This window comes from Diospyros lotus, chromosome 9 (genome assembly GCF_014633365.1).
Source record: "Diospyros lotus cultivar Yz01 chromosome 9, ASM1463336v1, whole genome shotgun sequence".
Lineage (NCBI taxonomy): Eukaryota > Viridiplantae > Streptophyta > Magnoliopsida > Ericales > Ebenaceae > Diospyros > Diospyros lotus.
Window position 1 is genome coordinate 9,117,125 of NC_068346.1, and position 25,478 is coordinate 9,142,602.

At 41.9% G+C, this 25,478-nt stretch overlaps 3 protein-coding genes across 3 annotated transcripts; 2 read left to right on the forward strand and 1 right to left on the reverse strand.

Moving 5' to 3' along the window:
• Positions 1-16,207: 16,207 nt before the first annotated feature.
• Positions 16,208-16,729, forward strand: LOC127809235 (kirola-like). Its single transcript, XM_052347998.1, has 2 exons — positions 16,208-16,221; positions 16,292-16,729. Exons 1-2 carry the CDS (start codon positions 16,208-16,210, stop codon positions 16,587-16,589), a joined length of 312 nt encoding a protein of 103 aa, XP_052203958.1. The 3' UTR covers positions 16,590-16,729.
• A 2,466-nt stretch (positions 16,730-19,195) lies between these two features.
• LOC127809236 (uncharacterized) lies at positions 19,196-20,171 on the forward strand. Its single transcript, XM_052347999.1, has 3 exons — positions 19,196-19,644; positions 19,716-19,934; positions 19,977-20,171. The coding sequence occupies exons 1-3, from the start codon at positions 19,282-19,284 to the stop codon at positions 20,169-20,171; spliced, it is 777 nt and encodes a 258-aa protein (XP_052203959.1). The 5' UTR covers positions 19,196-19,281.
• Positions 20,172-21,824: 1,653 nt separating this feature from the next.
• LOC127809237 (uncharacterized) lies at positions 21,825-23,741 on the reverse strand. The gene is made up of 2 exons (XM_052348000.1): positions 23,418-23,741; positions 21,825-23,336 (listed from the first exon to the last, which is right to left on the reverse strand). Exons 1-2 carry the CDS (start codon positions 23,739-23,741, stop codon positions 21,825-21,827), a joined length of 1,836 nt encoding a protein of 611 aa, XP_052203960.1.
• Positions 23,742-25,478: the final 1,737 nt, after the last annotated feature.

Genomic DNA, 25,478 nt, shown 5'->3' on the forward strand with positions numbered 1-25,478 from the left:
AAACTTTTTTATTTTATCATTTTTAGGGCCAATTCTAGATTCTACAGAAAATAATTTAGTGATATATGTGATTGGTTATTTGAGATATGTTTCTCAAACACTTGGCTTAATCACAACTGTCTTGCCCAAATAACTTGATAATGGGTGCCGTTGATGAATTTTTTAATAATTTAGTGATAATAGTTGCCCAAATAGCTTAATCACAACTGTGTTATCGATGCCCTCAAAGACATTTCCATTTCAATCAAGCAAACAACCAAGATAAAGAATCTATGGAACAATAAGCAGATTGATGAAATAAAGATTGCCAACTGTCACTGCATCTCAGTCTAATTAAAATCTAATTTCAAACATATTGGTAATCCTTTGTATTCATGCCTAATCAAAAGCTGCACAACAGAAAATGGTTGACTAGCTTACAAAGATTGCTTAAATGGCGAAGGAGGTAGCGGCGAAAGCGACTGAGGGCGAGGTGAGCGATGGCGAGGGAGGTAGCAACTAGACCTAGCGAGAGCGAGGCCAGTGATGGCGAGGGAGGCAGCGGTGAGACCGAGCGAGAGCGACTAAGAGCGAGGCGAGGGAGGCAGCGACGAGAGCAATTGAGGGCGATGCAAGCGATGGCGAGGGAGGCAGCGGTGAGAGTAAGCGAGAGAGGGTTAGGGTTTGGAAGGGGGATTTTGGGGAAGATTAATTTGGGCGGGGGCTGGGGCGGGCGGGAGTATATAAATCATATCCTCGGTGATTTTTAAAACCGCCGGGGACGGGTCATAATTCCAGGCGATTTATAAAATCGCTGGTAAAGGTTAAACATCATCGACGATTTTTAAAAACTGCCAGGAATGGGTCAACATCACCGACGATTTTCAAAATCGCTTGGAATTTTGTTAAATCCCCCGCGGTTTACATAATCGCCGGGGATTGTAGTGTTTTCCCGACAATTCTCCAAACTACCAGAAAAAGTTCGTCGATAATACCCCCTTCTTGTAGTGTAACCTACTTATTGCATTTCTCTTTAACTATCATTTTCAAGTTTTTTTGTTGATTGGAATCATCTTAAAACCTTTTCAATCTCAAATTTCATTTATGCATAAAGAGCTTCTTTTCATTTGCATACATTCTTCTCTAAACATCATTCAACTTTTACAAAACATATCATTCATTCTACACTAAACACTTATAAGAAATTTTCTCTAATATATACTCTGTTTCAGTTTTCATAACATTCATAAAAAAAATTCAAACATTAGATTCACTGCATATGAGGAATTAGTTGAATCTTTTATAACTGCACGGTCATTTCTCATTACATTCGTTTGTTTCGTATGTTTCAAACTAATATCTTTCAATAACAAAAATGTTTCTTAAGTCCTTTCTTAAATGCATACATTCAAGTATTTTTTTCATATATAATCTTATCAATTGTCTAAAGGTTTCTTGGATCATTTTTATAAAAAAATATTGTATGTTGATATGCATTCATGTATATATATCCATTTGTTGTTGTACTTGTTTTGTAGTTTAAGAAAATTATTTTCTTTAAATAACTTTATTGTATCGTAATTTTCAAGATATTTCATCATTTATAAAAATAGTCAAAATACCTAATTCATCATCTCTTAGATAATCTTTCAGTTTTTCAGATTGACAAACTAAACGTATTTTTAATTTTTTTAAAATAAATTATTAAAATAAAAAATTAAAAAAAATTAAAAATTAAAATACAAAGAAAACATGTCCTACTATATTCATGCAATTATTAAAAAAATGGGCAGCTATAACCCAATAATATTGGGTATTTAAAGGGTTGGGCCAAGTGAACCTCACAACTTGCCTTCGCTTCCATCTTATCTACCAATACATTTAGCTAGGGTTTGTTGATGGCTGAAAAAAAAAAAGTTAGCCATGGCCACTAAGAAGATTCGTTGAGTAGCCATTAAGTCTGACAGCGATGTATTCCATGAGATCTTTGGAGATAGGCCTCATCACATGCTCAATATGTCCCCAGCTCACATCCAAGGCTGCGCTTTGCATATGTATATATGCGTGTGTGCGCACGTGCCATTTAATTTCTTCATGGATCATTCTCACAACTTTACTTCTTTCTTCCTTTTCATCTAGTTATGCATCAGTTACCCAAATATTGAGTAACTAACACAAAGTGTCAGTTTTTATAAAAAAAATAAATAAACAAAATTATCTTTAGTTTGAATTATGAAATATTTTAAATGTCGCTTAATAAAGTATATAGGAATAAAGAGTTGTTAGAAATATTTATTCTGAATTGTAAAAAATAAAATGAAAATAGTTAACCTTTTTAAAAAATATATAGTAAATTTTTATTTTGAAATTAAACATTTAAAAAAAATTGAAACACATCATTCACAAAGCATTATAGACTCATCAATTTTAGTAATAGAATGAGTAAATCTAAAATTTCAAATAAAAAGTAAAATAAAAGAACATTTTATTTTCTAGGCCAAAAAAACTTATCATACACTAGTGTTTAGAATCAAACACTAGTGTTAGCACTTACATTTAGTTAGACTATAGCTATTGGTAGTGAATCAAACAATCTAGCTTTTGATCTCAAAGATAAAGAAAAACCAACCAGCAAAACCAAGAGATTGATAATAAACATATCATATTTTATATTATTTTATCAACTAATAAGAGTGTGCAATAAATGTATTTTATTTAAAAATAAGATATATTTATTGCATTTTAATCATTATCTTAAGAGAAATGGTTAGGATTATTCTTTATTTTTTTATTTCAATTATAGATATTTGAGAACATAAAAGTAATCGAGGATATTTGTCAAATCTTCAAGTGCATATGGAACTCTACCACCCAATCCTTGAGAAGGATGTCGTATGTATATGTAGACATGAAAGCCTTCTTCTCGCCCTTGAATATACAATACGAATTGAAGACAATAATGAAGCGGGATGTCGTATATATGTATATGTATTTTTTTAGGAAATAAGTGAAGAATAATAAATATTTTATAAGAAAAAAGAGCAGAGAACATTTTTATGATGTTTTCTAAAATGTGGTATAATCTGAAAAAATAAAAAATTTAAACACAATTTTTTATTTTTATAGAAGTATTTTTTAAAAAAAAATTACTCTAATTTTTTTCAAATAAACAGGTTCTGCGTTCTTGTTTTTAAAACATTATTTTATAATATTATGACATAAAATTATCACTTTTGATTTTCCATTCCAGTTTGACTTTTGGCGACACCTGTCATTTCAGTTTGCTTGTTTTATATAAATAGAGCAACCAATATAAGTTTTTTTAATGACATATCTAAATAATAATTGAGTGGGATTTATTTCAATTAAAGACATTTACTTGCACGTTTAGATATAATCTGAATAATTTAAATATTGGGGATCCTAATACTGGTAAATTAAATATAGGGGATCCCATTACTAAGTTTTAATATTATTAAATATTTTCTAATCTGGGATGATCGTCCTTGCCCGACTCTTATCGTTGGTGCCCTTGATTTCAACATAAGAGATAAATTATAAGTATAAGATTTTATTTCATTACATAGGATGAGAATTAAACTCATAATCCATCATTGTGAATTTAATATATCACTTGCTCAACTTATATTCTAGAGGTATGACCTGAGATTCTTGTGAGAAAGATACGGGATAAGGACATGCAAAATCTCAGTCCACCCAAGATCTTATTCATACACATATATATATATATATATATTTGCAATTTGGCATTGAAATAATTAAGCTTATCACCATATCAACACGGTACCTACCAAATGACACAGAAATAAAACATCATTGACTAAATTTGTTTCCTATAAAATTTAAAGTTGGCCAACCCCCCATCCAATCATTCATATTACATACAGATATATAAAACATATATTATTTATTTTAAGACGTATGGAGAAATCATGAATATTATTATACATATATATCACTATCTTTAAGATTTACTTAATAATAGGAGGCTACATGTAGTCGCTTATTTTAGAATCAAGTTGAAACTTATTTAGAGCTAACTCTTATATAAATTTATAGAGTAAATAACTTTACATCTTAAACTTCTAATATGTTATAATTTAATCTTTTGTTAAAAATTATGTGATCCAATTGATACTTTCTTAGAGTACTAAACGCGGAAATAATTCAGACTTGTAGGGCCACTTCCCAATTTGATTGTTTCAATTTTCATATGAATACAACTCATCCATGCCTATAACATGTTGTGAATTCGTGCCCAACCATTCATTTATTTGTGTTCTTTCTACAACTTAGCCATTTAAATTATACCACTTAAAATATATATATATATATATATATAGCAAGGGTGCAATTTACATTCACAAAGACTCAAGGAACGTACTTTCTACTTATTAATATTATTTCTTATCAATAGACGACAAGTGCAATGATAGTTAATAAATTATTTGTTTACTCACAATTAAGGGGTTCTATTTTGTGGAAATTGCGCAAGTTAACCATCACTAAAATATAAAATTTATTTTTAACCTCTTTTAAAAAAAAAAAAAACGTTTTTGTCCTTCCCAAATAAATTAATTGTATGTTATAGCTACTTTACTAATTTTGAACCCACCATCTAATGTTTCAAATCCACACTTTATTTAAAAATTAAAAATGAAAAGAAAAACATTAAAAGGCCATAATACCCCATAATTTGAAAACACAACAAAACACATTTTCCAACAAACCCCCATAGCCACAGCCATCGTTGCCGTCATGCAACACCACCACTGCCAACCGCTTGCAACACTACAATTGGATTGAAAGGAAAACATAACTAGAGATTATTTTAGTGATAATGAAACTCACAAATTGAAATAAAAAAATAAAAATAATAATAACCGGGCTTAATTGGCCACTGAACCCGGTGGCCAAATTTAGTGACCAATGAAACCCGAGACTAAAATGAAAACCACTTTTTTTTTTCTTTTACCTTGAGATTTTCCTAGTTACCTAATAAGTCCAAAATTAAATTAATGTTTAAGAATTGCACTTTTATTTAGATAAAAAAATATCATAACATCATCTTGATCCAATGTTCATAGTTAGTAGTTAGAACACTTGATCATATATTGGTTGATAGTCACCTAACGGCATCCCACACACCAAGTGACCGATTTTGTGGGCATTTTACGTTCAATTAACCAGATAACGTAACTATAGATCATTTTAGTGATAATGGAACCCACAAATTGAAAAAAAATAAAAAAATAAAAAATAATAATAACCGAGCTCAATTGGCCACTAAACTTAATAACCGAGCTCAATTGGCCACTAAACTCGATGACCTAGTTTAGTAGCCAACTAAACTCAAAACTAAAATTAAATCATTTTTTTTTTTTTTTTTGCCATGGGATTTTTCTAGTTACCTAATAAGCCCAAAATTAAATTATCGTTTAAGAATTGCACTTTATTTGGATAAAAAAATATCATAATATCATCTTGGTCCAATGTTCTATAAGTAAGAATTTAATAAAACAAAAAACCAACGTCGAAGGTTGAGGCACACCCTGGACCACCAAACATCAGGGGAAAAACACCAACAATCACCCTCTGAACTAAAGAAAGACATAAACATATACAAAGGCCAAAAAGTAATCACTGAAAGTATCCAAATTATACATGACTAATCTGTTGAGATGATCACTGGGCAAGACTGAAGTAGTTAGAACACTTGATCATGTATTAGTTGATAGTTACATAATTAATGGCATCTCACACACCAAGTAATTGATTTTGTTGGCATTCTACGTTCAATTAATCCGGATAACGTAACTAGAGATCATTTTTGTAACACCCCACCTACTTAGGGTGTGTTATGTCTTAGGAAATTTGGGTCTTATTTTTTTTTCATTCTAAATTACATTATTCCCGAAATTCCCTTAGACCTATCTAGTGCTTAACGAAATATTTTATACACTAAAAATAAATACAATATTATAAAGCGGAAGTTGAAATCAAACCTGATCATAACATCTCATATATTGATAATTGAACATAATTCATAATATTCAAATTCTTGGTACAATACATAAGCCTACAAGCATACATAATATTGGAAATATTCAACAACAAAATGTGGTATAACTGGCTCATTCCTCAACAACACCGTGTCTCTACATATCTTCAATATCCATACCATCACTGTAAATCCCAATTGGAACGTTGAATATTCTAGGAACAAAGCCCAAATTGGATAATGAACCATCTAAGTAAGGGTACATAATTCTTTATCATGTGTGTATGTAATGTCTTACTCATCGTAGGTGTCAACTGCACCCCTCATCCTACCTACCATTCTTACGGCCACATCTTTCGAAGCCAGGGTGTCTGGGGGCACCCTTGATAAAGTAGCGGTGCCAGTTCGTACTCCCTATGGCCTCAATGCATATGATCAATGATATCATCATGTACATATGCATTTTATAGCGTGTCATGTGTGCAATCTAGATGATGGGTGCATATCAGAACATGTCAATATTGTAACATCCCGAAATTGGGGAATTAAATAAATGATTATTAAATTGGTCGGGAACAATTGATAATTGTTAAATATTTTTGGGTTTAAGAGAAATATTAATTATTATGTTTGTGGAGATTATTGAATATTTGTGGGTTTAAAGGAAATACTGATTTAATTTTTATTTCAGTGATTATTGAGTGTTTATTGTTTAAGGAAAATAATTATTTATTGGGTTAATTTAAAGTAAAATGTTTATTTATGTAATTTTGAGAAAATAATTATTTAATTGGGAGTATTTATGAAAATGGAAAATAAATTAAATTAGTGGAATTTCTGAAATTTTGGGGTGCAAGTGTCAATTTAAGGAAATTCGGGTGTAAGGGAAATTATTAAGAGGGGGTGCGTGTGTAATTAATGGAAAGCTGTGGGTGTTGGTGTAAAAGTTGAAAAGTGACTAAAAGTCACTTTAAATTTAATTGAAGGCATTATATGGTTGAAGGATGAATGCAACGCAAGCAATCGTGCCCGAGGGGCCCAAGGAGTGGACGCGGGATCGATTCTTGGCTGGTGCGCGCGCGCTAAAGGGATTTTGGCTGATTTTTCAGCCAAAACCTTACCCAAAACGGCGTCGTTTTGGGCAAGGCGGTGGCAGCCATGCGTGGCTGCTGGCGCGCCACGTGGCGCACGCTGGGCCCTCTGCTGAGCTTCATTTTTAAGGCCGATTTCGGCCATTTCACGAGCAGAAATCAGAAAGGAAATGGAAGAAAGAAAATGGAGAAGAAGAACACCGCGCTGGGGCCAATTTTTTGGAGAAATTTCAAGATTAATCAAGATTTAAATGCGATTTAATTAGCCAGGTAAGTAGAGAAGCTAGTATTAAACATTCTCTATGGTTAAAATTTCGTTTTGGGTCCAATTTTATTAATTTTGAGAGTTATTCTATTTTACGGCGTGTATTAATTTGGTGACATTTAAGTGTAAAAACGTTGTAAACGACTAGATACAGACAAACTCTCCTCTACCTTTGCGATCTCCTTTCATTTTATGAACTCCTCGCCTTCCCTTAATTTGTTTCGATGTCGCGTATTAATTATATAAATTGAGAATGTTATTAACGTGATTTAATTTAAATTAAATATGAGAGTCATTAGGGTTTTATTTGTGGTACGCCTACGTGGGATTTTAGACAGCTAAATTAATTATATTACACGATAGATTTATTTAATTAAAGTTACGAATTTATTTATTGCCAGGAAAACGTTTTACTTCGTAACGAGAGTGCAAGAAAGGCATGAAACAGCCGCGTAAAGGCAAGCTCCCAACCCTCTCTTCTTGTTCTTTAATTCCCGTGAAAGACTCCGTGATTTCTCATATTTCATTCCCTCTCTTACTCTAATTCGGCACTTAGCATTATTTATTGAGTTATTATTCATTTGTTTTAATTTAAATTAAATCCGAGACTTCTAGAGTTTTATTTATTGTGTACCTATAGGGGTTTGTACCGCCCTCATTCCTTTCACAATGATGCTAAACCCAGCTTGGGGACTAGGTTCCTAGACGTGCGGATTTATTTTCAATTTTCTCGGGTTTATTTCTGATTCGGTTAGAGCTATCGAGTAGTGGGGCAGGGGTCAGCTGTTTAGTGACGTTGGGGTAGACTATTGTACGGCCCTGAAGTGGACCGTCGGATGGACACTCCTAGTTACTGGCCGTTGACCGGTGCCGGACATTGCTGACTAGCTCTGTCAGTATGTGATTTACTACACGATTAGATTCATTATATTATTGTTCATGATTTGATATGCACATGGGTACGGGTTGCATGTTGGGATATTCATTTATTGAGTATGCTTGGACACGGACATTTTAGCTTGGTTAGGTTGCATCCAGCACGGGCATATGCATCGCGTGTGGTTTACTATGTGGGCGGAGCATGGCCTGATGCCTGGATGTATGGGCGCCGGTGTATCACGTTGATGCTCACTACGCCATTGCATTTTTTATGTGCATTGCATGGTTACTAGTAGTTATCAGTTCTCGGACGGGAGGACCGTTCCGAGGGAGCCTATAGCTCGGGTGTTAAGATAACCGACACGGACACACGAGTGACGGGAGCACCGACCCAGGACAACGCGCGCAGGTTTGTTGGAGATTTATGTTGCCTTTCAGGGCAGCGGCAGGTTGGTATGGGTCTTGGGTGCCGTGTGTCTTATGTGGGCCCCAATGACCGGTATGTGCTTTCATTATACTATACTATTGTGCTTTCATGATTGACAAGTGTACTTGTCTAGGAATTGATAAGTGTGGTTAGCCCAAGAGTTCTAATTTTGAGGTTTAAAATGTGGCAAATTTCGAGGATGAAATTTTTGTAAGGAGGGGAGAATGTAATACCCCATGTTTAGATAAGATTGCCACGTAATTTTAATAAGTTTAGAACACCGAAAAATTGATTTTATAGCAATTTCAGGTACCGAATCAACTGCAGGGAATGCCTCGGAATGAAATTGTCTAAGGAAAAGTATATAGTCTCGATGAGTGTATCGAGTTGGGATTTATGGAGTCGAAAGAAATCGGATCAGGAATAATTTTCGGTACAGCTAAAATACAGCTGCTATTTAGACTGTAAAACCGAATTGTCGTAGGAGACTCTCGAAAAATCAACGAAACCCTAGGAGGGCTCCAATTTTGCGTAATGAGCAACCCTTCAATGGTTTCGAAATGAAACGACAGCCCGGTGAGGTCATTGGGGCGAAATCATCATTATCGAGTAACTTTAAAGTTATTAATTGGGAATTTTCGGTATTGTAATGCAAATTAATTTGAAATTTAAGGGCCTAGTTGCAATTAAGGAATTGCATAGATGTAATAGGGATAAAATTTGGTTTAATATGTAAATTTCTTTAAATTAAAGTATAATATATAATTATATATATGTATTTTATATGTATGCGTGGCTGTGTGCGCGTGGTGGCCGAGCCAACTTGGTAGCCAAGTTACGGAGAAATGGCAGCAAAGATAAGAAAGAGATTGTGCTTTAATGACCGAAATTTGGGCTGCAAAATGGAAGATTGTGGCAGCGTGAATTGAGGAAAGAATTTGTCAGAGGTATGGAGTGAGTAATGAAGCAATTAATATGATGTATAAATGGAGTAGCGGCCAAGGTAATGGAGGCTATAAATTGGCAGCCATCTTGGCCGGATTGAGGAGCAGCGAGGGAGGGAGATCAGATTGGGAGTTGTGGCCGAGAGCATCAAATCAAGGGAGAGAGAGTTGGAAGGAAGATGGGTCGCGGCCATGGCAGCCGCAGCAGTAAGCTGGGCGACGTGAGCTCCAGCTGCTATGCAGCACACGGGTGATCGGGCAGCTCGCGGAGGAGCTTCCAGCAAGGAGCAGCGGCGACCTTCGAGCTCGGAGAGGCGGTTGAAGCTGGCGCGGCCATGGCAGCCATGGCCGCAACCAACTGAAACAGGGCCGCTACCAGCCACGGCCAACGGCGGCCGCGGGCAGCTCCAGCGGTGTGCGGATGCGAGGTCAAGGCAACCTTGTGCGGTGGCGCGCGGTGGTGGCGGAGCAGCTGGAGGGGTAGATCATGGCCGGCTGAAGGCGGCCAAGGCAGCAACTGAGTTGCTGTTGCAGAGGCAGAGGAGCGAGGGCCGCAAGTAGCAGGTCGCGGCGGATCGGGGCAGTCGGAGGTGGTCGTTAGGGCGACCGGTGGCGAGCAACCACGGCAGTAGACGACGATAAGACAGACTGCTCGCGGGCGGAGGTAGCTGGTACGCGCTGTGCGCGCATGGCAGCAAGCCGCGCGCAGGAAGGAGAAGGAGAAGGGAAGAAGGAGAAGAAAAATGGAGGAGAAAAAAAAAAGAAAAGGAAAAGGAAAAGAAAAGAAAAGAAGAAAGAAAAATTCAGAAAAAAAATTATAGAAAATAGTGAATTATGTTTCGGTGATATCCCGGAGATTTTGGTGAGAAAAATAGTCCGGGCACACGTTTCAAGGATAGGGCACGCATATCGAGGAAACCGGAGATGCTGAGTTAAGGTGAGTAAAATTCCTTAGAAAATTTCATAAATTCAAGAATATTATTCTATAAATTATCGTAGTGAAATATTTGAAAAAATATTTTAGAAATATTTAATCTGGATTTATTGAGGAAAAATAGGAAGAAATAAAGAGAAAATTATAGAAAATGTTAGAAATTATGGAAAAAATAGGTTTTAATGTTTATTTAAATAATTATGGTGATTAGGATACTTTGAGGCTGAATTTGAAGAGACTCGTGCAAATTTTGAGGTTGGCACGTAAATCGAGGCAAGGCACGAATATCGAGGTAGCCCGATAAGCTTGAAAAGGTAAGTGGTACTTCCTCGAAAATGTTTTCATCATATTGACATGCCCTGATATGTATCCATCACGTAGACTGCATACATGACTATGAAATGCATAAATACACGTTGATATCATTAATCACTCGCATTTGAGGCCGTAGCGCGTACGAACTGGCACCGCTACTTTACCAAGGGTGCACCCATACACCTCGGCTTCGAAAGAGGGGGCCGCTAAAATGGTAGGTAGCATGAGGGGTGTAGTTGACACCTACGAGGTAAGACATTGCATACACACATGACATAGCATTATGTACCCTTACATAGATGATTCATCATCTAACTTGGGTTTTGCCCTTGGAATATTCAAACGTTCCAGGTGGAGATTGTAGCAGATTCAAGGATAAATGAGGTATGAAACGGCACTTAGCAGAGTGCATGAAGAATAAAATGTATGTACCTCATGTATTCTGAATGTTTTGAGAAATGTTGAAGATATAAGATTTGATTTATGATCAACGTTAAGATATCAGGTTTCGATCTTTGCTTCCGCATTTGATGTATATAGTGATTCTCTTACGAGAAAAATGATTGGGAATTCTGGGACGGATTCGAGGTATGATGTGGTTTAGCTTTAGCATTTGAAAGAAAAAAAATTTATTGTCCCGGAATTGTCCCAATTTATAACGCGCCCGAGGAAACGGGGCGTTACAGCGTGGGCCATGGCAAAGGAGTCATCTTTTAGCGGTAGAGTCGGTATGGTGTACAGGCAGTCCCGTCAATCTCTGTTAACTCTGATGTTTGAGTAGGATTTACCCTATTATTTTGTACTGTGCCAGGTCTTTCCTCGATTCTTGTGTATGTCGGCACAGGAGTCTGTGTTTATTTATTTATCATGTGACCGTTGTGCCAGCGGTGTTCCCTTAGTGCATGCATGTATATAGTTTCGCTTTCGTTGTTTTCATTCTTGTGTATGCATGCTAGGGTGGTTCTTGTCCTGTGTTTCATTCTTTTTCCCTCCCGTAGGCGCTCTCGTTCGAGTAGTCCGAGTGGTTGGGATATCCGGGCGGGGGTGCTTAAAATAACTTGTTGTTATAAATAAAAATAAATTATGTGATTTTAAGGAAATAAGAAATTAGGATAATTAATTATGTTATTTTAGAATATTTTTGGAATAAGGAAAAAATTGAAATAAATTAAATTGTGAGATTTTTAGAAGTTTCAGGCGTTAGTGTAATTAATTAAGGGGGGTGTGTATGAATAATGGAAGTTGGAGGTGAAGGATCAAAAACGAGGATACAAAAGCATGCAACGGAAGCGTTTTAATCAAAAACGATCCTCGTATTGATTAGAATCTAAGAGACTTACTTTTACGGCGGATTACCGGTCGGAATGGGGCGATAGGGGCAGGATGCGCGGTAGCTTCTTCGCGTGGTGGAGACGACAGCTGTCCTGCTATCCTTCGGCTCCTTCGCATCAGAACTTTGAGGCTCTCTTTCGATCTTCCGAAATATGACTAGAACTCGTGGCCTCTCTTCGGTGAAGAAGAATGAAAAACGACTTAGATGAAAAAACAAATAATGAGAGAATATATATAGGGAGAACCCTAGGGTTAAAACCCTAGTGGGCCAAACCCTAATGGGCCAAGATCATTTAATTAATTTTCTAATTGGGTTAGCCCAATTAATTAATTAAAAACCCTAATGAACTATTATTTTATTCTAGCCCAATTGATTATGGACCATTCTGAATAAAATAATTCTCTCTCAATGTAATTCATCCAACAAGCCAAATGTATTAAAAATACATGAGTTACATCGAGCTACCCCGGGGACCAAAAGACAAATTATTCACGGCTACTAAAATGACCAAAATATCCCCGCTACCTAGTAGCTATATTTTGTCATTCTAAGTGTTCCAACTATCACCATATGGTAACACTGACCCCACGAATAATTTTGCATATGCCATGTCTTTGACCTACTAGTGTAATGACAAAAATACCCCTTTGCGTAACACCCATCATTTAGAAAGGAATAATGTACTAACACCTTTCTAAATGATTTCTACCATCCTTAGATCACTAGTCCAATAATCCGTGACTACTCGAATGTACTTGCTTATCACTGGGAGCTACCCAGAAGCACACACTCTTAAGTCACGTTCCCAGGGCCCTGGATTATTTGATTATTCTTGGACAATCACAAGGGGGTGAATCACAGAAACTATCTTGTATTAGTCTGTCTTAGCTAATTAGAAACCATACTCCCAACTCAAAAGGATATTGATCGTTGATAGACCTCACCTACAATGAATCTAAGAATATAGCTCTAGGTTCACTAGACCACCAACTAATACTCAAGTATTAGAGTACTCGTCCACGTAGTAGCAGTGATAGACTAGCTCCATGATAATTAGTACTTTGTCATTAGCTTCTATCACAGGTCCACTCTACGCATTTCAAATGCGCTTGTACAATTAGAGTAAACGGACTGTTTACTGGCTAAGGCAAGCCATCCTCCATTAGGATCTATTGCACAATGATCTTATCATGATAGAATGCCCAGTTCTATCAAAAGATCAAGAGTAATATTTTCTTGCTTATTAAGTACCCATGATTCATGCCTAACTGTGAAGAACGACCCATCACATGAATCACTTACTTAATAGCATGGACACCTTTCCAACAATTAAATGCAAATAATATATGTGCCATAAACTGAATAAAAGAAACATCATTACTATAAATTAAACAAAACGTGTCTTTAGGGCATACATTTCCAACAGGAGGAGGCTGGCGCGATTTCGGAAATGGGACCGAAGATCCCTTTAAATTTAATGCAGTATGGTACATGTATGAAGGCAACGTGTGGCGCGAGCGGTACGTGAGCGTGCGAAGGCAAGGACAGTCGTGGGTTCGAGATGCGAGGGCTGCGCGTGCGAGGGCCGGATTTTTGGCTGATTTTAATCAGCCTAGACGTCCGAAACGATGTCGTTTTGGTGAGGTGGTGGCCTCCCAGTGGCTGGCCCGCACACTACCATGTGGCTGCGCCTCCTCCGCTCGTTTTTGCCCGATTTAAGCCCAATTTCAGGCGTTCTTTTTGCAATTGAACAGCGAGTAAATTTCAGAAAGAAGCAGTGTGCGCGAACGAGAATTTTGGAGAATTTTGGTGGAAAAATCAGGATTTAATCAAGTTTAATCGAAGATTTAAATTGCCAGGTATGTAGAGAAGATAGTAATTAATATTCTGTACGGTCAAAATTTCGTTTAGGGTCCAATTTTGTTAATTTTGGCAAATAATTTGGGTGATGCAGTTTGTATAATTTTTACCGTGTTGGGTCAAATCAAGCCTAAGGATATCTTCGTAAAGGCAAGTTCTTTATACCCTCATCGTCGATTCTTTCGTTGTCAATTTATTTGACCTCCCTTCATTTGTTTCGACTGTTAATAAATTATTAAATTTTAAACGGTTTGTTTTAAAATTTAATTTATTAAACTGGTCTCGAGGATTTTATTCGTTAGTTGCCTACGGGGGCTTGTGTCACCCCCATGCCTGTGGGAATGATGTCGTACTCACCCGGGGTTAGGTTATTAATTGTTCGGGTATTATTATAGATTTTGGTTGCTTATAGGCTAGAGCGGTTGTGCAGTGGGGGCAAGGATCAGCTGTTCGGTGTCGGAGTGACTGTTGTACGGTCTACTTAGGTCGTCGACTGGTCACTCCTAGTCACTGGCCATTGATCGGTGCCGGGCACTGCTGACTAGCTCTACCAGTATGTGATTTACTGCACGATTAGATTCATTATATTACTGTTCATGATTTGATATGCACATGGGTACGGGTTACATATTGGGATATTCATTTATTGAGTATGCTTGGGACACGGACATTTTAGTTTGGTTAGGTTGCATCCAGCACGGGTATATGCATCACGTGTGATTTACTATGTAGGCGGAGCGTGGACTGATGCCTGGATGTATGGGCGCCAGTGTATCACGTTGATGCTCACTATGCCATTGCATTAATTGTTATGTGTATTGCATGGTTATTGGTAGTATTTAGTTCTCGAACGGGAGTATCGTTCCGAGGGAGCCTATGGCTCGGGTGTTAGGAGTACCGACATGGACATACTGGTGACGGGAGTACCGACCCAGGACAACGCGCGCAGGTTTGTAGAGATTTATGTTACCTTTCAGGACAGCGGCAGGTTGGTATGGGACTTGGATGTCAGGTGTCTTATGTGAGCCCCAAGGACCGGTATGTGCTTTTATTATGCTGCACTATTGTATTGTTGCGTTACATGGCTTGTGTGTACGTGCGGGACTGTGTTGGGGTGATCTCCTCTTCTGTTTAATTTATAGCCTTCCTTTTTTTATAACTTGTTGAGTCTTGCGACTCACCTTACTTTCCATCATTCCAGGTAAGGGTAAAGCAAAGGCTGAGGGCGAGAATCGTTCCACCTAGCAGCCAGTCGTGTCGGTAGGGTGTACATTTAGCTTGCCCCCGTTGTCTCTGATGTTTTGTTAGGGTTTCTGTCTCTCATTTTTTACTGTGCCGGGTTGTTCCTTGTATTTTTGATTTGTTGGCACAAGTGTCTGTATATATTTTATATACTCCGTGACCGCTGTTCCAGCGGGGTACTCGTGAGCGTGCATGTATATCGTTTTGCTTCTGTTGTTGGATTTTATATGTATGCATGCCAAGGTATTTTTGTCTTGTGTTTGTTTCTCTTCCCTTATGTAAATGCTTTCGTTCGGATAGACCGGGTGGTTGGGATATCCGGGCGGGGGTGCTTACACTTGGAATCCTTTTTCTTGTTTTCTTTCAGCCAACCTTCGTCTTTGTCCTTGTCATTATACCCACTCTCTACAAAATCCCAAAGGTCTTGAGATATGAAGAGAGTCTTCATTTTGATGCTCCAAAATTCATAACTTCCACCCTTGAAGACAGGAATCAACAGTTGAGAAAAGCTCATAGCACTGCCGTTTGTTGCCATGCGTGCTACTACGCCCAGTTCTTGAAGGAACCTAGCTCTGATACCATAATATTAGAATCAATGAAGCTGCAGAAGGAAAACAGAGCAGAAAACAAAGCTAAAAAGAAAGAACTTCTCTTAGAGATATTTAATCAAATAGGTGGTGGACACAAAAACAGTAAATCTAGAGAGATCTGCAATACATTTCAGCAACCCAAATTGCCTTTAAATAGGCATTACAATACGTGAAGACCGGATATTGTGACACAACTACAACTGCATTTTGATTGAACTGGAAAACAAAAAAATACGGAACAACATACTTCAACTAAGCAGAAAACATGGGAAAAAATTTACAAATAAATAAATACCAAATCAGCAAGGGTTGAATCAGTCTTCAACATGTATGATGACATGTAGAACACCAACATTTTCAATTTTTTTTAATGTTTCAAGTGCACATTACGACTGTGGCTGTGTTCTCAGATGTGCTGTTTCATTTGTGATATTGATAACAGATGGGAAAGAGAAGACTGCGAAGCAAGTGATAGAAGTATTTGATGGGGAGAAGAAGACGATCGCATTCAGGATCATAGAAGGAGATCTGTTGCAGCTGTACAAGACCTTCATAGTCCTGCTTCACGTGGAAACGAAAGGGAGCAAGAACTGGGCGACATGGGTATTTGACTACGAGAAGCTGGGTCCTGATGTTGAAGATCCGGTCAGCCTTCTGGACGACTTGACCGACGTTGTCAAAGACATTGATGCCCATCATTCCAAGTAATGGATGGATCAAGCAAAGCGTACGAAGCTGTCGTGCTTGGAACTAGTGTACTTCTATGTGGTCAATAATTAAGGATGAGAATAATTTGTACCTTTTGAGGGTACCAGTGTGGTGAGAGTACTTAAAAATGTTGTGATCAAATATGTTGATGATGGTTTTTGGGACCGACCACCACGTACCACCTCTGCGACTGGACCTCGGGAATGGAATCTCGAACTTGGGGATGTCGGACCTCGGGTGTAGAACCTGCAAGACAATGGAGGGCCGGGGCTAGGATCCCCCAGGGTAGACTCCGACACTCAAATCAGTAGAGTAAATGTGAGTAGAAGTAAATGAGAGAGCTGTAGAGCTTAAAATGTACCTGACGAGAGTCCTTGTCTTTTATAGGCGAACCCGTTTTGGGGTACCTGAGATGAGTGGGCACGACTCCCGAGAATCCCGGTCAAGTTAGAACGAGTCTTGCGGTTTGGCCCGGATTTCCCGGGCTCCGCTCCGGAGTGTTGACTTGCCACGTGTCAGTCTCTCAGGTGATCCACGTGGCAGGTGAGACTATCAGCGCGTAGGGGTATTCTAGTAATCTCAGTTGGTGCCACATCACTTGCCCCCCACTCCTTGAGCCGAGCTGAAAACCATACTGGGTCGAGGAGTAGGTTACCTGACTGTTGATTTTTACCAAGACGCACAAGAGTGTTTTTAAAGTTGAGATTAGTGCTTAAAAACTTCATTTACTACCCTGAAATTGTAGGGATGGGTTTTGGTTGGAGGGAAGAATTCGTTTGGAGGGAAACATTGTCATTTTGAATTTTTCTTCCTTTCGATCCGCTCTATATAAGCCCTAAGGCCCCACCCCACAATTATTATTTCAAGACAAGCATTCATCTCCTCGAGGTTAGTCTTTCCCATCCTCCTTTGCTTTTATTTTTTCTTATTTGTTATTTATTTATTTTTTACCTTTGCTTCCATTTTGCTTTTTTTTTTTTTTTTTTTTTTTTTTAAAATCAAATTTTCCCTCGGCCAGGCGCCTCTGCCTGGCTGAGGTCGACCTAGCCTGGCCTGGCCTGGCCCGACCTCGGCCGCGGCCGAGGTCGGCCGTGCTCGGCCTCGCCAAGGCGAGGCCGAGCTTCCTCGGCCATGGCCGAGCTCTACTCGGCCTCGCTAGATCTCGGCGAGGCTGAGCCCCTCGGCCACGGCCGAGCGCTTGGCTCGGCCTGGCCGAGGTCGGCCAGGGCCGGGGGGTTCGGCCCTGGCTAAATCGGCCATGGCCGAGGTCAGCCATGGCCGACACCCCTCTTGCTTCTTCTTCTGCAAATTTTTTTTTTAATATATATATATACATATATAATATATATATATATCAGGGGCATCCTTGGGTCGGCCATGCCCGACCCTTGAGACTTTTGCCCCTTTTTTTTATTATTTATTTATTATTATTATTTTATATATATATATATTTTTATCCCCCTAGGTTAGCCATGGCCGACCCTTGGGCTTTGACAAAGCCCTTGGGCTTTTCCTTTGTTAATAATAACAAAAAGATCTTTAAAACAAGGCTTAACTTCACTAACCTGTTTCCTTGGCTTTTCTTTTTCGCAAGCGTGACTCGAGATTTTCCCAAGCTAAATCGCGCCTACTGAGCTCTCTGAGGCTCTAGCCCAGTCGTGGTTGTTTTTTCCTGACCTCGGCCTTTACTCTCCTGGTCAGTGACCTTCTCTTAACTACTTCTACTCGTTTTTTAGCATGTCTTCTTCTTCTTCTTCCTCTGATTCCGAGAACTCTAGTACCAGCTCTAGTAGTGAGGAATCACACACCGAGTTATCCAGCCCCCCCCCCCCCACGGCCCCCTTCGTAGGCCCAGGAAACTTAGGAGGCCTGAAAGAATTTCACTTCATCCCACTTCAGAGTCTCATGTGAGTAGTGATCCCAATTTAGGAAGCTTACCCGAGGATCTAACCACGGACCATTCTACCATAACCGAGAGGGAGTTGTTTCCCCTCCTCCAAAAATACCACCTCATTCATGATGAGTATTGGTATAGTGAACCCCGAGGTCTGAAATCTCACCAGGCCCCCTATGGATGTATCACCGTTTATGAGCAAGCCTTGGTTGCCGGCCTTAGATTCCCTCTCGCGACTCCTGTAGTTGAGGTGTTCGCTGTCATGGGGTTATGCCCCTCTCAGTTGACTCCCAATGGCTGGAGGTGCCTATCTACCTTCGTTCTCTGCTGTCGAGCTCGGGACATTGAGCCCACTGCTCAACTTTTCTTTAGGATGTTCAAGGTAATTTCCATTAGCAAAATTGAACCTCGATTTGCCTTTTCCCCCCTCAACCAGCGTCAGTTCGTAGTCGATAACCCCACATCGGTAAAACGATGAAAGAGTAGATTTTTCTTTGCTGGCTTGAAAGACCGGGGGGTCAGCTTTGGGGTGCCAGTTGAGTGGGCTTTCCAGCCCTCAAAGGTCCGTAGTCGTAAGATCACGCAGGGCGAGCTTCACAATGTTCAGATCTTGAGGCAGCTGAACCCTATCAGCGCTCGGGTCCTGATATGTGATCACACCTTGTACCTGGGGGGTTTATCCACTCACACTTGCTTCGATCCTGATGTCACTTTGGGTAGTCATTTTCCCACTATTTTCATACTTTTCTAACTCGCTTTTCTTGCCCTTAATATCTTGTTTGCGCATTTGCAGCTGAGATGGTGAGCACAGCTTTCATCTGGGGGAAGAACAAACGGAGACTCGCGGAGGACGAGGGTGCCCCAGCTCTTACGGGGGGAAAGGCTGCCTTGAATGCTCCTCCTGCTGAGGAAGGAGAGCCTAGTCGTGCTAAGAGGAAGAGGATTTCCCATCCTCCGAGAGAGCTCATGCCAGCCCCGGAGTCTCCTCCCCACAGTCCAGACCATGTTCCCGATTGGGGAGTGAAGGCAAGCGATCTCAGCCGGAACACTCAGGTGGCAAGACGTATGATTCACCACTTTGCCACTCCCGCCGATCGTCAGGTGTTGGCCGAGCAGTCCTCGGAGGCCATAGAAGCCACATTGTGCAAGTATCTGGCCCAGGTAATCACCTATACTTTATCAACATCCTCCAGTCTCATCTATGTTGTCCTTACTTGTCTTGCCCATTGCAGGTGGTCACACTCGTTTCGGACTTTTCTGGACGTTTCTCTCAAGCTTCCAAGAAGACCTTGGAGCTAGACACCCAGCTGCAGGAGAGGGACGAGTTACTGGAGAGCCACAGGAAGAACTTGGATGAGTTGTCCTCCCAGCGGCAGGCTTCAGACCTACGTATTCAGGGGCTAGAGGCAGAGCTATCTCGGACCAGCTCCAAGCTATTTCGGGCGAACTCAGTCATTCGCTAATATGAGCGCAAGTATGCCGAGTCCATCAAGCTTCCTGAGGTAGAGAAGTTCCTCCAGAAGAACCTGCAGGACGCTTGGACAAAGGGATTCCAAGCTCATGAGACAGAGGTATTACGAGCTCATCCAGACTTGGACATGTCCACTGTTCGGTCTGTTGCGGAGATTGTGGCCGGGATGGAGGACTCGGAGATGGCCGACGATGGTGATGCGCCTCCTGATGCTTGAGCTTTTCTTTTTTTCTAGCTAGGGCCTTTTGTACTTCCTCTATTATCATGTATTGGATCATCTCGCTTTTATACAGTGCCGTTTCATTTTGACTGTTCATCTCTTGCTTGCGAACATATGGGCTGAGACTAGTTGAACCTCGATCCCTTCCATAGTTGACGAGGGTGAATTTAACCCTTGGTTCTCCCTAGGTCAACAATCAGGAGGGTGCTGTGTTGTAATTTTTCCTTGGCCATTAGTCCACCCTTGGGGGACAGCCGAGAGCTCATGACCCATGAACGAATCTTTTGGTGGCCATCAGTCCACCGTTGGGGACAGCCTAGGGCTCGTGACCCTTGGATTCTAGCGACTCCCAAGCGAAGGAGGGTGTTAGCCAGAGTTTTTCCATGGCCCTTAGTCCACTTTTGAGGACGGCCTAGGGCTCGTGACCCTTGGGTTTTAACCACTCCCACGCGAATGAGGGTGTTAGCTAGAGTTTTTCCATGACCCTTAGTCCACTTTTGAGGACGGACTAGGGCTCGTAACCCTTGGGTTTTAGCCACTCCCACGCGAAGGAGGGTGTTAGCTAGAGTTTTTTCCATGGCCCTTAGTCCGCTTTTGGGGACGGCCTAGGGCTTGTGACCCTTGGGTTTTAGCCACTCCCACGCGAAGGAGGGTGTTAGCTAGAGTTTTTTCCATGGCCCTTAGTCCACTTTTGAGGACGGCCTAGGGCTCGTGACCTTTGGGTTTTAGCCACTCCCACGCAAAGGAGGGTGTTGGCTAGAGTTTTTTCCATGGCCCTTAGTCCACTTATGAGGACGGCCTAGGGCTCGTGACCCCTTGGATTTTTCTTCGACGAAGTATAATCCTTTGGATAATTGCTATTAGATGAAGAGAATATGAAGCCTTGCCATTAGCCATAAAGAAAAAGAGTACAAAGAGATTCAGGGAATTCCCCTACTCATTGATAAAACTTACTTAAGTTCTGCACATTCCAAGTATGCTTCAGGGGCTTGCCTTCCATGTCTTCTAGTCGATATGCCCCCGGACTTAGGGATTCCACCACCCGATACGGCCCTTCCCAATTTGGAGTTAGTTTATTCATGTCCCGAGGATGACTCACGTCGAACCGTCGTAGAACAAGATCTCCTGGCATGAAGCTCCTAGCGTGGACTCGTCGATTGTAGTACCTAGCAATGCGCCGGTTATATGCGGCTTGTTGAATTCGTGCCAGGTCTCGGGGCTCATCCATCAAATCCAAGTTGCACCTTAGCCCTTGCTCGTTAATCTCAGGATCGAAATGCTCCACTCGGTAGCTCCTCACCCCAATCTCGACAGGGATGAGAGCCTCCGAGCCATAACACAATGTGAAAGGGCATTCTCCTGTAGCCGTTCGCGGTGTGGTTCAATAAGACCATAGTATACTGGGGAGCTCATCTACCCATTGACCGTCCGCCTTCTCAACCTGAGCTCGGAGTCCTTGCAGAATGGTCATGTTCGTAAGCTCTACCTGCCCATTAGCTTGAGGATGGGCGACCGAGGTGAAATGTTGTTTAATCCCCAACTCTCGGCACCATTCTTGCATGGATCGGTCTTCGAATTGGGTGTCATTGTCAGTTATTAGCACCCTTGGAATACCAAACCGGCAGACGATGGATTTCCAAAGGAATTGTTTTACCCTTTGACCTGTAATAGTCCCACAGGCTCGGCCTCCACCCACTTAGTGAAGTAGTCGATGGCTGCTATCAAGTATTTGTTCTGTCTAGCCGCTAGTGGAAAAGGCCCTAGGATATCGACTCCCCACCTGGCAAACGGACAAGGCAAAGCCAGGTGGGTGAGTTCAGCTGCCGGCGTGTGAACCAGGTTGGAATTTTTTTGGCATCTCTCACAAGTCTGGACCAAATGCCCAGCATCGCTCATCATTGTCGGCCAGTAATACCCCTGCCGAAGTGCCTTCTGGGAGAGAGACCGAGCTCCGATGTGACTGTCGCAAATCCCTTCGTGGATTTCCCTTAGGATGTAGTCGGCCTCGACCGGTCCCACACACTTCAGTAGCGGCTGAGTGAAGGATTTCTTATAAAGGTCTGATCCCACCAGTAGAAACTTGGCAGCCTGGCGCTTGAGTTTTCGACTTTCCTGTTCCTCCTCGGGTAGCCATCCCTTGGTCAGATGTGCTACGATGGGATCCATCCAACTTTCAACCCCTTCCACGCAAAGCTGCTCTGCCTCAGTCTCTATGCTCCTCTGGGGCAACGACTCCATGTAAACAGCTCGGGAATTCCTAGGGAAGGAAGAAGCAGCTATCCTCGAGAGAGCATCCGCCACTGCATTCTGTGCCCATGGGACATGATTGATCTTCACTGTCCGAAATCGTGCCATAAGATCTTTGGCTATCGCCAAGTATTGGGCCATGACGTCCTCTCGGGCCTCGAACTCTCCTATGACCTGCTGCACAATTAAATTCGAGTCATAATATACCTCCAAATCCCTGACTCCCATCTGTTCCGCTAGCCTAAGCCCGGCAATGAGCGTCTCATACTCGGCCTCATTGTTAGAGGCATTGAACTCGAAGTGGAGGGCATACGACCAAGCCTGGCCATCGGGGCCCTGCAGTAGTAATCCAGCGCCACTGCCTCCGACACTGGAGCTGCCATCTACGGAAAGAGTCCAAGTCTGGGAAATCCCTTCGTCTGCTTCCTCTGGTAGGGTACCCTCCACGATGAAGTCGACAAGAGCCTGCGCCTTGATGGCCGGCCGAGGTCGATAGTCGATGTCGAAAGCACTCAGCTCTACTGCCCATTTGAGCATCCTCCCCGACAAGTCCGGCTTTCCCAGCACATGCCTCAGCGGCTGACTTGATAAGACGATAATGTGGTGTGCCTCAAAGTAAGGCCTCAACTTTCGAGCGGAGATGACTAGGGCATAGGCCAACTTTTCTGTTAAAGTGTAACGAATCTCAGCTCCGGCCAACCTTTTGCTCACATAATAGACCGGATTTTGAATTTTGTCCTCCTCCCGCACCAAAACCGAACTGACAGCCTCATCCGAGGCAGCCAAATAAATATATAGTGACTCTCCCGACTGTGGTTTTGCCAGGACTGGGGGGGAGACTAGACACTGTTTCAGCTGTTCAAACGCCTCCTGGCACTCCTCTGTCCATGCAAAATTCTGGACTCGAGTCAAGGCCTTAAAGAATGGCAATTATCTTTCCGCAGATCTTGACAAGAACCTCCCTAATGCTGCTATTCTCCCGGTTAGCCTCTGCACCTCCTTGATACTTCGAGGGGGAGGCATCTCGAGTATGGCCTTTATCTTCGAGGGGTTAGCCTCAATTCCTCGGTAATGCACCATGAACCCCAAGAATTTACCAACTGTAACCCCGAAGGCACACTTGGCCGGGTTGAGCTTCATCTGATACTGGCGTAAGGTTCTGAGGCACTCCTCCAAGTCGTCCGGATGCTGTTTAGCCAATAGACTCTTGACTAACATGTCATCCACGTAAGCCTCCATGTTTCGACCGAGTTGGGCTTTGAACAGTTTGTTGACCAACCTCTGATATGTAGCTCCAGCGTTCTTCAGCCCGAAGGGCATAACTCGGTAACAATAGGTAGCCTTATCTGTGATGAAGGCTGTCTTTTCCTGATCTTCAGGGTGTAGTGGGATTTGGTGGTACCCCTAGAATGCATCCAGGAAACTCATTAGCTGACACCCCGCTGTTCCGTCAATCAACACATCAATCCTGGCAGAAGGTAACTGTCTTTCGGGCAAGCCTTGTTAAGATCTTTAAAATCAATACAAAGCCTCCATTTTCCCGATCCCTTGGAGACAAGAACCACGTTGGCTAACCACTCTGGGTAGTTGACTTCCCTAATATGATTAGCCTCCAAAAGCTTTTCCACCTCCGCCTCTATAGCTTTAGCCCGCTCCGGGGCAAACTTCCTCTTCCTTTGTCTTACTGGTACACAATCCGGGTAGAGCCCCAAGCGATGTGTCATGATCGCTGGGTCTATCCCCGGCATATCCAGGGTAGACCATGCAAACACATCTTGATATCGGCGCAGGAGTGAAAGGATCTCGGACCTCAAGGGCTCCTGTAACTTGGCACTGATTCGCACTGTCCGATCGAGCTCTTCCCCCAGTGGGACTTCCTCGAGCTCATCCACTGGCTCTGAAGTCTTAGGCTCTTCCGGACCTTCCAAGATGAAACTAGTAACCACAGTGGGAGGGGCAGCGAAATTCTGTCCCCCCCCTCCCTTTCTGACCTCTGACCTGCTCCTATACTTGGGTCTCTCACATGTTCCGTCTCCATCTGGCCCTGGCCAGCTTGAGGGACCGCCTCCTAATTCGGTCCTGAGTCTAACTCTAACCCCTTGGTCATAGTGGCACTCAAGGAGGCCACGTAGCATTCCCTAGCCTGTCGCTGGTCTCCTCTTACCTTGTCAATCCCTCCCGAAGTAGGGAATTTCAATACCATGTGATACGTACTCGGTACTGCCCTCAGAGCACTAAGCCCAGACCTACCGAGGATCATATTGTACGCCGAGGGCACATCTACCACCAAAAAATCCAACGTCACCCGGGATTTATAAGGACCACTACCGACCATCAAGGGCAACCGGATCAAACCTTCAGAATGGATCACCATTCCATCAAAACCCACCAATGGGACACGGACTGGCCTTAGCTGATCGAGCGTGAACCCCATCCCTAGGAATGCCCTCTTGTAGAGAATCTCTGAAGAGCTACCCGGATCCACGAGGATTCGCCTCATCTCCCACTTGAGCAGTGATCACCAGAGGGTCCGAATAGTTGGGATAACTCGGAAGATCCTCCTCAGAGAAAGTGATGACCACCCCTTCCTTTACCGTGCTCTTGGGAGCAGTTGAGTGGGACCCTGGGACTGTCCCTGCCGCCAGCGTGTACAAGATAAAATTTTGTCCCCCCTCCTCGGCGGGCTGCTTTCCTTCTCTCCGGGGCGGTGTTCAGCTTCACTCTCGAAAGCAATCTCGAGTAGGAGACCTCCCTCGATGCTCTGACTTAGATTCTACCCTGCCCGAGCTCGTACCTCCTTGACCCACGAAATCCCGGAGGTATCCTCGGTTGATAAGCTCTTGTATTTCTTCCTTCAGTTGGATGCAATCCTCAGTATCATGGCCGTGGTCGCGGTGAAAACGGCAATACTTCTTTTTGCTTTGAGTGTTGGGTGGAGATTTCAGCGGGGGAGAACGCCGTAAATAATTCTTATCCTCCAATGCCAGGAGAATCTCTGCTCGACTTGTATTGAGGGGAGTGTAATTCACCGGGCTTCCACGTGCACCCCCAAAACCC